Raw genomic sequence first — 13,582 nt, forward strand, 5'->3', positions numbered from 1 at the left:
ATCCATACCTGTTTATCATAAGTGAGAGGTTAAACAGAGGCAGATGAGAGCATCTCCTATTTAAAAAAATATATATATATTGACAGAATCTATATATTTTTAATTCTTGAATGCTAAATATCTATTTATTTCATAATTTCGGTATAATTCCCGTTCTAAGCGGATTGCTTAAAGGCATGTTTTAGAGGCTCAAATCCTGTAAAAGATTAATTGAATATTATATTGGTTAATGATTATTAATTGATTAATCACGATTAATTCAATTCATTCAATTAATAGATTTAGACCAATATATATATATATATGTATATATATATATATATATATATATATATATACGTATATGATTTTTTTTTGTAGCAGAAAACTTTGTATAAACTGGTATGCTTGTCTAGCAGATAAAAGTAATCTAAAGTAAGAAAAATAATTAGAGACCGGTGCAGAGGTTCACTTTCCAGTATAACTGTGTCCCTAAAGATACCCCCAGAGTTTCATTGGAGTGGTTTAGATTTACGTATGCATGCAAAACTCCCGACCAAAGTTCAACTGAAAATTTGTTGCAAGATATTTTCTGCTCTTCACATTGTTCTCTATCCAGTGTTACATAGTTAAGTCTTTATTTGACCAAGAGGAATGTTTATAAAAGTGAAGCGTTTCCAAAGCTGTTAAGGACAAAAATCACGACATTCAGGAACAATTGCACCACAGGTGATTCTACACAGCACTGCACTAGATACTAAATAAGAAAAAATAAATAAATAAAAAAAATAAACATCCTGTTTTTCTTTTTTTTCAAAGTTTTTGTCTGCTTCTGTCTCCTTGAACCCCAGTCGGCCTTGGCAGATGGACGCTCACACTGAGCCTGGTTCTGCCAAAGGTTTCTTCCTGTTAAAAGGGAGATTTTCCTCTTCACTGTTGCTACAAGCATGCTTGGTGTGAGGGATTGCTGAGTCAATGAGTCGAAGCAATCAGATGGTTTTTCTTATATAGAAACCTGAACCAATCTGACTGTATGACCTGGTTGTAGTGCCTTTAGATAAAATGTGTTGTAAATTGGTGCTATATAAATACATTTAATTTAATGTACATTTTTGTTGAGCTACACATTTATGTAGTGAGTTGAGTTTTTCTTGTGAATAAAAGTCCAAAATATTTTCGCCAAATATGTCAGAGATAATATAGGATTATGTGCTGTCTTGTAATGCAATGCTCTCTCTAACTTTTCACTGTCATGTCATCGAGATTATGTTGATTGAATTAGTTTAGACACTCTAAGTGTTTCCTAACAACAGAAATAGCATTACGGTATGAAACTTTTCGCTGAATTTATCACATCATCTCTCCTAAGTTCTGAAATTTCTTCTGCATTTTATAGATTTGTTAACCTGCCCCACCACTATGCTTATCATACAGCAATGGTCATCCTTAGATTTTTTTGGGTAATGCTTTAATTAAAGATTTTGTGGTATGTTTGGTGGAAACAGTGTAGAGCATTACAGACTTCCGGTCTGTTTTTAAATGGTGTGTTTAAACATTCTGTGCTTAAATTAATGAAAATCTCTCTCACCTTGCTCAGGAAAACCCGAGATTGAGACTCCTGCAGTGGCAGAGGTGACAAAGGAAGGGGATGAAGTGACACTAAAGTGTTCAGCTTATGGTTTCCCCACCCCTCAGTTTACCTGGAAGCCTTCTGGAAAAGAGGTGAGTTGACTTGAAAAGACAGAAAGGAACCTAATGAGATTGTTGTCCTTTATGTCTTTACCTTCTGATTGATGACTCAGAAATCTGAAAGCAGAGCTTTTTTCATGGAAGAAATAATTTTTTGTGTGTGTTACGTTTCAGTGTGGAAATTAAAAAAGTTTCTTTGGTGTTTAATAAATTCACATTTTTTTATTCCTGTCTGCTCTAAAAAATGAAATGCAAAAAAATAACTTAAACAATATCATGAAGCAGCTAAATAACAAAATAGCACAGTGTTCAGATTAGATTACTATATGAAGTGATAATATCACATTTTAATGATCCTTTTGAAAACTATATCATTTCATAAAAAAATTATAATTCACGTTAAAACAAAGTTGGAAGGAGCTTTAATCTGCATAAGTCATGGTTTGTAAGAACAAATGTATTGGTGAAATGAAGAGAAATGAAGAATTGCACTTTTCCTAAATAAAATTAGCAGGACTTAGTTGAGTTCAGTTTATAATCGACGCTTAGTCAGATGTTCCCAAACTTATTATAATAAGTACTGCATACTGCGTACTGCATAAGTACTAGTCATAATTTACTAATAACAACACTAAGTCCCACAGGAACAGTGCCCTGCATGGTTTAGAATTTTCTGTGGCTCAGAAAGGCCCCTGCAAAACTTGAAGCTATGCTGAGCAGGAAATTCAGCTGGGAAACTTGATAAAGAAGAAGGGCATGTGTATTTGAAGATTGGAGTTAGACACCCTGACCTTAAACGGATCATTCATACCTTAAAACCTCATAACAAATCGATTAGTTGATCAAATGAAAATGCATCCTGTGTTGATAAAACAAGTCATTTTAATGTTGACAATAGATTTCCTCTCACTTTCCCTTCTTTTTTTTTTTCCTACTAGTCTGTCTTAATTAAAGATAACAAAGCTGAAAGCACTGTGACTCTACAAGCCACGCCTGATGTCATGCTGAAGGGGGTGACCTGTGAAGTCTCCAACGAGCACGGAACAGATAGCAAGACCCTCCAAGTAGCTATTAAACGAGGTCAGTGTGAAGATTGTTTCCCTTGTCCTTCAACACAGGTTTTTTAGAATTAGACAAAAACATCACACATAAGCACACTAAAAGATAAAGCTGCTTTTGAGGCTTTTTTGCCCCAAAAAGCCAAGTTGCATACAAAGCCTTATTCCTCTAAACCGTAATACACAGCAATGGACTACATCTGTACATAACTGTAACTTTGATTTGGTGAAAGATATTCATCTGTGGTAACCTCTTAAATATCTAATGCCAAACAATAGTTTTTATTATTCATAAATGATATAACTAAAAAGCATGAACAGTTTAGTGATTCCTCTTTAGTTTGTCCCTTTTCTTTATTTTATACCTGTAAGTTTCAGTTATTTCTCACCCAGCTTGAATTGGACCGTTTCATAACAGCTATGCATCTAATCATACCCATCATACTGGCCCTTCTTGCAAACTTTGACACATTTAATATCCAGCTTTTAGTATTATCATTATAGTCTACTAAAAAAAATAATGTGACTCAGATAAATCCTCCTGCATGAGCTTTATTTTGGCTTGATAGGGTCATAATTAGTCACATTTCATAAATTTTTGCTCCAAACAGGAATAAGGACTATCATAAATGGAAACAGGATGTAAATCTTTTTTTTTTTTTTTTTTTTTTTTTTTATAACATACAGTCTAGTTATATAAAAGCTCTTGTTTATATACTCTTTATAATATTGGACATATCTCAACTCTAGACAAAAATAAACTGATACAAACTAATTGAAACCTGTATGCAAGATGTTCAATACTACTTGAATCTACTTTAAACTGACTATTTACCTCTACTAGATTGTCTGAGTGTTTTTATTGCTACTTTTGCAGTTTGGATGTCTGTAACGTTCCAAATGTTAACAGAATCTATATTAACCCTGCTCCTATGTCAGAGTTGCTTTTCAGCACAGCTTCTTTCTTTCTCAATATCGCTTAAAAAAAAATGTCTACCCGGCAAGGCATCGCCATAACTTCAAATCCTTTCTTCTGTTTCTTGTTTCTCTTTTGCAGAAAACACAGCTGAAGGTAGAGCCTTCTCCCTCCTTCTCCTCCTCTCCTCACTTCTTCTCTCAGGACTCTTTGTTGTACAGACCCTGTAATCTAGAAACCTCCCATCCATCCATCTACTCTTGCCCCCCCCTCCATCTTTCCATCACAAACACACACATACACAGTCAGAATACACATCTTCCTCTGCCGTACTGTAATCTTGTATATTTGCCCTCTTGCTACCGAACACTGTGGATATTGTATATTGTTATTTTTCTTCTGTTCTCACCTTTGTATGATGTCTGTCCTATATTTTCTGGATGCTACTAAGTTTTTGTGGCCCCTTGGGGACAATAAAGAATTTTATTCTATTCTATTCCTTCCATTTCTCTCTTTTTTCCTGACTGTGTCTTTTTTGTCACCCTTTTTTCTGACTGCACTCCTATTTTCTGCTCTTCTCCTTCTCCTGGTGCTGTATGTAGATGTAGTAACGTCGCCTTTACTGTGCAAATGCTCTCAGTGACGTGTGTGTTTTGGTTGTTGCTCTGCTATGCAATGGGACTGAAAACTGTCTTTCTTTCAAAGTGCTGCTCTCTGGAAACCCTGTGCTTACGTCAGGTCTGTATGGCTAACCCTACTGACATGTCGTGTTTATGGTGTTTGTCTAGAGCTGCAAGTTGTGTGTATTATTGTCTATTTACACACACAGGGTAATGCATTTTTGTTTAGAGCAGTTGATGTTTTTTCTGTATCTATAGCCTATTTGTCTTACTGTAGTTGCGAGGACAATGGAATTTGGGCATTGGACATTATTATATGACATTACATTGTATTATTATATTACATTATTATAATCGGGTAAATAGATTTTTTTAAGTCTTCTTCTTATTATTATTATTATTATTATTATTTTTTGTTTTTTTTTAAGTTTAACCATGAATTGGCCTAATGTTTAAGATTAGCTTAAAAAAATTTCCCAAGCTGTTTCTTGAAATATTGCATTTTTTCTTTTTTTTTCTTTGTTTCACCTCAATGAATAATTTTAAAATTATGAGCATATTTTCTTTTTTTATCTACTTGTTCAATATGTTTTTTTTGAATCAACAAATCATCTTGGTGTCATGATACAAAGTTCCAAAATTCAATGTAATAAGAATTTTTCTATATTCAGAATTAGAATATATAGTGGTTTGCAATACCACACAAAATGTGCATAATCTCACAAAGCAGGCCTTATTAGAAAATATTGTATGTGGTTGATAAATAAGTTCCTTTTCTAAATGAAATTATGATTGGCACTTCTTACAGTTCCTAAAATATTAGCATATTATAGTGTCCGGGAGCTTGTAATTAGTAAACAGTAAGTTATTTTTTGCCTTTCAGCTTCTATGGAGCCACCCATTTAGAGAAGTAATTTAATTTTACCAAAATTGTGAAACAACATTTAGAAACATTTTGAATTTAAGATAAAAAATATATATATATATATATATATATATATTTCTTTATGCTCTGTCCTGAACTCCTCAAATGGAAAACTTTTACTTTCACCTGGTTTATTTTCATGTAAATTCTTCTTTAAGGAACCTTTGGCTATCCCATTTCTGATCAAAAAGAAAATAATAATAATTAACAGATTAATCAATTTACAAAATAATCATTAGTTGCAGCCCTACTACAAATACAATGTCACACAGAAGCCCATTTCGCATATTCAGTTTTTTTAAATAGGAAAGACAATTACCCAAATGATCCATTTTAGTCAACCATATTTATATTTTTTTTCTTTTCAAGTCAGGAAATGGCTGCAATAAACTTGCTTACAATTGTCTGTTTCTGCAATTTAAAACATCTGCAACAAGGAGAAGTAAGGCTAGCTGAGGAGTTGATGGGGAAGAATGTGAATGTAGTTTACAAAGAGCACGGTCAGAGAATTTCAATAAATGTTTCTAGTTTATATTTATGACAGTAAGAGCTGTCACTGTCAGACCTTTGAAAGATTTTATCCAGAGGAAATAAAAATTTGTACTAATAGACGTGGCCAATTTTGTTTGGGTGAAGGCTTAAATCTAATCTTTAAATCTTAAATAACATTTGAAGTCTATTTTATGGTTAGCATAAAAATCGAAACTTTGGCCTAATTTGTAAAAAAAAGGAAGAAATCCTCCTTTTGGTGTTATCTTAAAAAGTTAATTCACCAAATCATATCAAGATATTCTCAAATCGTTGTTCATTTTGTAGATAAATGATCATTGGTAGAGTTGAACTTACCCCAGAAAATCAATAACATGAAGAATTTATCTTAAGGTGCCTTTTCACTGTAGGAACCTTTTCATGGAAACCTGGAAAAATTTCAGAAGTATAAACTTACTTTAAAATGCCCTGAAAGAGAGATTTGACTTTTTGTGTAGGTTATGTTTTAAGGTAAGGGGTTGCTGATCCTGTCCTCTTATTAGTTAATTATTCAAAGTATTATACCTAAGCCATTTCCTATTTAGATTCTTATAAAGTTTATTTTGTCTGTTAAAATCTATTTTAAATCACAAAAAGTAATACATTTATATACTTCTTAACAAACTGTTTAAATCTAGCCACTTGTATTTATGCAGTTTTACTGCTTTTTTTAGAGATACATATTTCCAAACATAATAACATCCAGGATTGTGTATCAATAGCTGGGTTTAAGTTTGAAAGGTGCGTCTGTGTGTCAACCCCAACATCCATCTCCTGCAACTATGTGGCTTTAACGCTCCCTGTTGACTTGTCCTTCCTGCCTTAAATAATAAGCGTCAGTAAACTTTACCAAACTTTTTTTGCTTTAAAGTTATTGAAGTATAGTTTTGAGAGTAACTACTGTAAAATCATTTAAAGTTTTATCTGTTTAACACAAGACTGTATTCTTTATAACAGTTAAGAAATGTGCCCCTTTTCCAAAGATTGGTGCTCATTGAATGCCAGAAGTATAATCCCTGTGGCAGGATAATCTGTTACTAAAAATCACAGCTTTCATTTTGCATAAATCCTCTGCCCTCCCTCACATAGCTGCGACCTGGGACAATTGATTTAAAAAAAGTTGTAATTAGAAATAAGAACATTGTGTTTATTTATTTAATTTAGCTTTTAACCTGTAATTGTCAAACAACCATGTCTGAGTTGATCTGATATTGTTTTTGTGATCTCTAGTTTTGCGTTAGGTGGATTAAATTTATATAAACAGCCTGGTTTTGGATTCCGCAGTAGAAAATCCCAGTTAATCACTAAAGGTTACGAGAAATCATGTCAAAAAGGAATCTTCTAGGTTTCTTGGCCAAAGCACCTCCTCCCAATCCTCATTTCCGTCTTTTGACTGTTCGTTTTAAAAGACATTTATTTAGAAATTTTCTCCCAAACTGACTGATGGGCTGATTTCCTGTAGTTATATTTAATTCTTCCTCTCATATGTTAATTATTGAATTGGTTAAAAACTGAAGATAGATTTCAATCATCTCACAAAGCCGTGCTTCAAAATATTAGATTGTAGTGTAACTCACTTTGTTTGTTGATAACACAACGATATAGAAAGCATTCCTAACCGATTACTTACCCTAGAAAAGCCCACAGAAGCTTTTAAAGAATCTCATAAAGTATCTCAACCAGAAGCAGAAAAGTTGCTGGAGTTTCGTCTTTAGTGTGTGGTTGCCAGGCAAACAAATGAGATGCCAAAACCTCAGCACTGCAGGCCAGGGAACAGTCCATCATTAAACTCCCTATAAAACTACTCCTTAAAAGAAAGGGTACGTTTTTAATTTATTTAGAAAAACTCCACAAGTACTAAAAAAAAGGTGAAATTCATTTTAGCTTTTAGGACTTGATATATATTGTAAAGTTTGCTCAGAAGCACATGTCCATTATGTCCTGACTTGTCCTCAAAATTATAGTAATACAAGTGTAAACCGGCGGGTGAGTATGTTCAGTGTTGTTTTTCTAGCTCTGGTCAGCTCTGTGTTTTTCCCTTTGAGGAACAAGGCCCTGTGTTTGGGTCCCATCACATTTCAGTCATTGCATTCAGAAGTTAGTCTAACTCCACATCCCAATCCCCACCCCCTTATTATCTCCACCCCCCCACCCGTCAACCCATTAACTCTTTTCACCTAAAACCCAACAACCCCCATCCTTTCCCTTTCAATCCATCCCAAATCAAATCATCCCCCTCACCCCCCATGCTCCTACCCTTTTCCTGACATCACCTCACAAATCAAACACCCCTCATGCTGATTCTCCCCCCCTGCGAATCAAAACATCCCCTTTCCCCGCTCCCCCATCTTCTCTTTGATCATCCCTCCATTCTCCCCACTCCTACCTTTAAATCTGCTCCCCACTGTCCAACCTACCCTCTACCCCAACATCCTCCCCCTCCATCGTTCTCTCTATTGTGGCGCTGTAGCAGACAAGCATCAGGGAGGCTCCAGCGTTGTTGTGGTGGCTGTGGTGGTCTGCGTTCTGCTTCTTCTGCTGATGGTTGCACTCATCTACTTCCTGAGCAAGAAGAGCACATTTTGCAACAAGAAGAACAAAAAGGAAGCGTGAGTATCACAGATGGTAGAAATATTGACAATAATTATATAATTTTTTCTCTCCCTTGTGAACCAGATCAGTTTGGTTAGAATTTTAAGGAGCGAAACACGATTAACAATCAAAGTCATTTTTGCAATAATTGTCTTTTTTCCATTGCCATTTATTCATGTTTATTTGTTCAGGGCCACTGGACAGGTAAACAACATTGTGGTGGAGATGAAGACGGAAAAGGCCAATGAAGAAGCTGGTCTGCTCAACAAAAAACCCAACACAGAACAGGTTAGACCTGGAAATATCTCTGCATTATCACTGTTCCTTTCAGCATAACTTTGCAGAAGGTCGTAAGCAAGAGATTTTTAAGCATTCTTCTTTACACAAATTGTTTGGATTGTTATCAGAGTCATGTGTATACAAATCTCATGAGTGAAAGAGAAGGAACAGGTACTGACCAAACACAAAGCCAGGCAAGGGAGATTATTTCAGACTTCACGGTCTGTTAACGGTTCTCATCCAGTTAAAGCTGTTGCAATACAGACTGGCCAAAAAAACAGTTTAAACCCGGGAACAATCAGCTTTTAGTGGCAGTTGGAACAGCTAATTGATGCTTGTCTACTTGGGTCCAATGACTCTGCAACAGACCCCTGTTAAACTCACCTCGGCTCTGATTGGCATGCTGTGGGAACACCAGACCTGGGTTGACCCGCTAAATTACATGACACTGAACGCAACATACGGATATCAACACCCCTCTCCAGTCACTTCTGATCTTACAATTTAAAACAACTCTATTTACATTTGATAAACATGGCGCAGCATTGGTGAGAGGGATTCAGTCAGATAAAAGAGCGAAATAATAAACAATACTGACTACACTCTGGCTGCCATCCATGTTGCTCTCCATTATTTACTTCCCTGATTTCCGTTGCAATGTCGAGATCATGAACGCTAACTCAGCCCGATGCCGTCATCAGACACTTAGTGGTGGGGGACAGTGGACACGCAGGGGATGGGAAAAGACAAGCCGATTGTAAACGGGACAACCTGGTTTTGAAAAAACTGGGTTTACACTGGGAAAGCAGCTCTAGAGGGGGAAAATATTAAAGTCACCATCTGTTGGAGATCTCTGTGGACAAGACTTATTGCTTAACATCTAAAAATCGCCATATTTGAACGTCTTTGTTAATATAGGCCTTACTTCCCCCTGAAAAAGCATGTGCCAACAATAATGGTGACCTTCAGTTGTTGCTGCTGTGTTTCAGACACCGTTTAGTTTATAATGGGTTTTAAACCAACATCTTTGGTCCACTATAGCTTTTGCATGAGTTATTCGTCTCTATTCTCATTGAATTATTTTACCTGCTTTACCATCCTTCTTGCTGTGCAAAGAGATAAGATAAATATCCAATCTCTTCCTTTCTAGTAGTCAAGGCTCAAAAGTACATAGTCATAGTTTAACAACTAAAGAACTAAAAGCTCCTGAAATTTTAAAAAACAAAACAAAAAAAAACTCTTTAATTGCATGTGTTTTAAAAGAATTATTAGAGACACCAAAAACTGTGTCATTTCTTATTTTGCTAAAAAATAGTTATTTCTTATCATGTTTTTTTTCCCCATGAAAACAAATGTTTTCAGATTAAAAGTGGGATTTTTTTTTATTTAGTCAGTTTACGGTTTTACTTTTACAAGAAAAGCAAAATAAATGTCAAGACTTTTTACACATTTTTACCAAGTAGTTCTAAATGCTAAACAATGTACGTTTAGAATATGATTGCAATGCAAGTTATTTTATCGGCTGAAATGAAGGCTTGAGTCTTACAGCTGCTGGGAGCAGATAATTGCCACAAACATTTTATCCTGAGCATAAATTTTAGTTAATTTTAAAGCCAGCTTTAATAGTCTTGTCTCATTTGAAGCACTGGCATCAAACAAAATGGCATTTCAGTAAATGGAAGGAGATTAAAGACAAAGTTTGCTTTTTTATATAAAGCATTGCTCTTCAAACCCTACTAAGTGATGCTTTATTGAAAAACTATCATTAAAAGTAAAGTTAATCGGTGTGCCGTCTAAAAGCTTACAGACTAAATAGATTGTCTTGGTGGGGAAATAAAGTGAATGTTTCAGACTGCTTACAGATATTTAAAGTCATTTCATGAATGAAAACAGTTTCTAGTCTAGAATATACAAAAAGGGGCAAAAACTGATATAATAAAAAAATAATTTTGATCTGGATCCTATCTGATAGCATTGCCTTGTCTTGTCGGCAAGTTTATCCATCCATCTTCCGTTACACTTATCCCAAGCAGGGTCACGAGAGGCTGCTAGTGCCTATCTCCAGCTGTCAATGGGCGAGAAGCTGTGTACACCCTGGACAGGTTGCCAGTCCATTGCAGGGCAACAAAGAGCCAAACAGGACAAACAACCATTCATGCGCACACTCATGCCAATTAACCTGACAGTGAGTTTTTGGACTGTGGGCAGAAGACGGAGTAACTGGAGAGAACCCACGCATGCTCAGGAAGAACATGCAAACACCATTGAAAAATGACCTCGGACCGGGAATCGAACCCGGAACCTTCTTGCTGCAAGGTAGCAGTGCTACCCACTGTTCCACTGAGCTGCTTGGCAAGTCTGCCACTAGTATCTATTGCATATTATGTTAAATTCAAGGGCTTCCCACTGGTGCAGTGGGTAGCACTTTTGCCTAGAAGCAAGAAGGTTCCGTGTTTGATTCCCGGCCCAGGGTCTTTCTGCATAGAGTTCGCATGTTCTCTGGCAAACTCCATGCAGATGTAACTCTGGCTTCCTCTCACAGTTATATTCTGATGGGGATGGCTAGTCTGCACTACAAATAAAAACAATAAATGCCATACATAGCTCTAATAATCTTGTTATTTGCTTGTGATTTGTTTTTCAGTAATCAAGCCGGACGACGGAAATAATTCTGGGGGACATAAGAAAGAGGATAACAGCTTAAAGGACAACAGGATATTTTTTGGTTTCTGATTCTTGATTGTAACAAAAAATAATCAGTGATGCTGGGTAGGGGTACATGTTCATGGCCTTGAAGAATCACCATGATCAGCTTGGGCTTTGTTTGTTTTCAGACCTGGACTAGAACACCTGAGTGGAGATTCTTATGTTTTTGTTTGTGACATAAAATAGTTTAAGAAATCCATTCAACACACAGATAAAAAACAAAAAGCAACAGCTAAATGCTTCACTGGATAATATCTCTTTTTTTCTTTAATCACATTATTTTGATAACCTCGTTGTATGTTCTATTTTGTGTCTTCAATCAATAATTACAAAAAGCTTCTCTGTTTTGGAGTGTGTTCTTAAATTACTTCATATCTGCTGGGAATTTGGGGAAAACAACTCTCTTACTGTAAACCATCTCAACTTGCATAATGTAATCCTTCGAGCACATACATTTGTTAAATATTTGATTGAGAGTCTCTGTATTTTTGCTCTACCAATGTTCTATAATGTTGTTTGCCACCTGCTTTTGTTTTGGATGCATTTGTCTTCATTTTCCATTCACAGTTTATAGAAAGGTATTTAATAATTCTCTTTAGAATCACTTATGATTTGCAACTCAATTCATAAAAACACCAAATGTGCATTTTTGTCATGCTTTATTTTTACCTTTTTTTTAAAGTCACATCTATGTATATTATGCCTGTGCTCCTTGCTTTAGTTTTTTGTTGTTTAATATACTTTGTTAAAACAGCTTTTTCTTATCAGAGAACATGGTGAAAGTGGTTGCCAACATTGTGTTTGATTTATATTGAAATATGGGAATGACGTCAATCCCACGTCAAGCGAATTCTGGTTGCAATTCAGAAAAACTTTGTAATTAGCCTACTTAGTGATAGATACTCATTGATACAATGCATTGAGCATTTTATTATGTTTCTCTATTTTTTGCATTTAAGAAAAAAACATTCTCAGAAATAGTACAAGAAATATTACAGTATCTCCACTGGTTCAAAAACAATAAGCTGTCAGAAATATAAACAAACATTTCTGCACATTTGTCTATGTTTTAGTCATGTGCAGCAGCAATACTGAGCTTTAACTAGAGATTGACATGTGACTTCCAGCTGTCTGGATTAAAGTTTCAAATTTAAGTAATGTTCAATTTTATTTTATTTCTAATGTGAAACTGAACATTCCACCTTCAGAGTAGGAAATGCTGCTGGTTATTATTTGAAACAATTGCTGTCTTAGTTTAAGATGTCCACCCTACGTGGACAATCCCCCTGAAGTTTGTATTTTCGGCTTAAACTCTAAAACTTCATTTTTTATTATAACAAAATGGGATTATCAAGAGGCGTTACAATGTAGTGATAACTTCTGAGATATGTGAGATGTTGTTTACTAGTTTAAATGTTTTGACAGGCTCATCATTATACAGTCTGCATATAGGTACGTCATTTAGACATTTTTCTGTTACTGTCAGCAGGCCAAAAAAGATTGGCTAGCAGGTTGAATCCATATTTTTTTTACTTTGCTATACACTGGAACCACTGAACCTAATATTTTCCTTTAAACAATGTCAGTTCAAACCACTATCTGTGGCCAGAATGTCTGTTGTCTAAGACTTTGACCACTGTCTATATTCTTTATTTCTTACCATGTTTTATATAAGATTGTTGTAATTTTTATTTTTTTTTAGAAAGGGTATTTTAATTTTGGAACTACTGAGTTTTTTTTCTCCATACTTTTCACTTGCTGAACAAAGATAGAACTTTATGGGACTTTTTGTATTCATTTTTGTTTTTCGAATGAGATTTTCTCAGTGCTTTAATTCTCTCCCTTTTTATTGCATACTGTATATTTTGTGGTACACTGTTGTGATCAATGTGGCGTGTTAATGTATCTTGTTTTTATTTCTTTTCCAGCTGTTTAGAATTTATAATGAAACAGGAAAAAAAAAGCTTAAGAAAGCCAATCATACTCCAATACTCTGTTGTTTCATTTCCATTTCCAATATCTTTAGCTGATTATGGTTTAAATGATAACCAAAGAAACATTTCATACACATTCATTTAAAATGTATAGAAATGTGCATTGCATAGGTGCATCTTAACATATTAAGGTCTAGCATGTAGTAAATAACTTTTACAGTACGTTTTTATTGATTATGGCTTACTAAAAATCAAACTTTTCTTAAAATAAAATGAAATAATTTAGGTTAAAAAATGAAAATACAGTCATATTCCCTGAAAAATAGGTTTATTTTGTAGTACATCACAAAATGCTT

General features: G+C 34.8%; 1 protein-coding gene across 6 annotated transcripts in view; it reads left to right on the plus strand.

Moving 5' to 3' along the window:
* The window catches only part of bcam (basal cell adhesion molecule (Lutheran blood group)), a 72,941-nt gene extending 59,660 nt beyond the window's left edge, over positions 1-13,281 (plus strand). The window contains exons 11-17 of one of the 6 annotated variants that reach the window (XM_038307117.1): positions 1,577-1,701; positions 2,607-2,748; positions 3,784-3,798; positions 4,348-4,380; positions 8,186-8,324; positions 8,499-8,595; positions 11,231-13,281. In XM_038307117.1, the coding sequence (XP_038163045.1) occupies positions 1,577-1,701; positions 2,607-2,748; positions 3,784-3,798; positions 4,348-4,380; positions 8,186-8,324; positions 8,499-8,595; positions 11,231-11,233 (554 nt within the window). In that variant the 3' untranslated portion in view covers positions 11,234-13,281. The remainder of the gene's footprint in view (positions 1-1,576; positions 1,702-2,606; positions 2,749-3,783; positions 3,799-4,347; positions 4,381-8,185; positions 8,325-8,498; positions 8,596-11,230) is intronic. The other 5 variants (XM_038307118.1, XM_038307120.1, XM_038307121.1 and 2 more) reach the window with 5 other exon arrangements.
* The last annotated feature ends 301 nt before the right edge of the window (positions 13,282-13,582 follow it).

Source organism: Cyprinodon tularosa, unplaced genomic scaffold (assembly GCF_016077235.1).
Source record: "Cyprinodon tularosa strain WSP-4 unplaced genomic scaffold, ASM1607723v1 ctg60, whole genome shotgun sequence".
Classification (NCBI taxonomy): domain Eukaryota; kingdom Metazoa; phylum Chordata; class Actinopteri; order Cyprinodontiformes; family Cyprinodontidae; genus Cyprinodon; species Cyprinodon tularosa.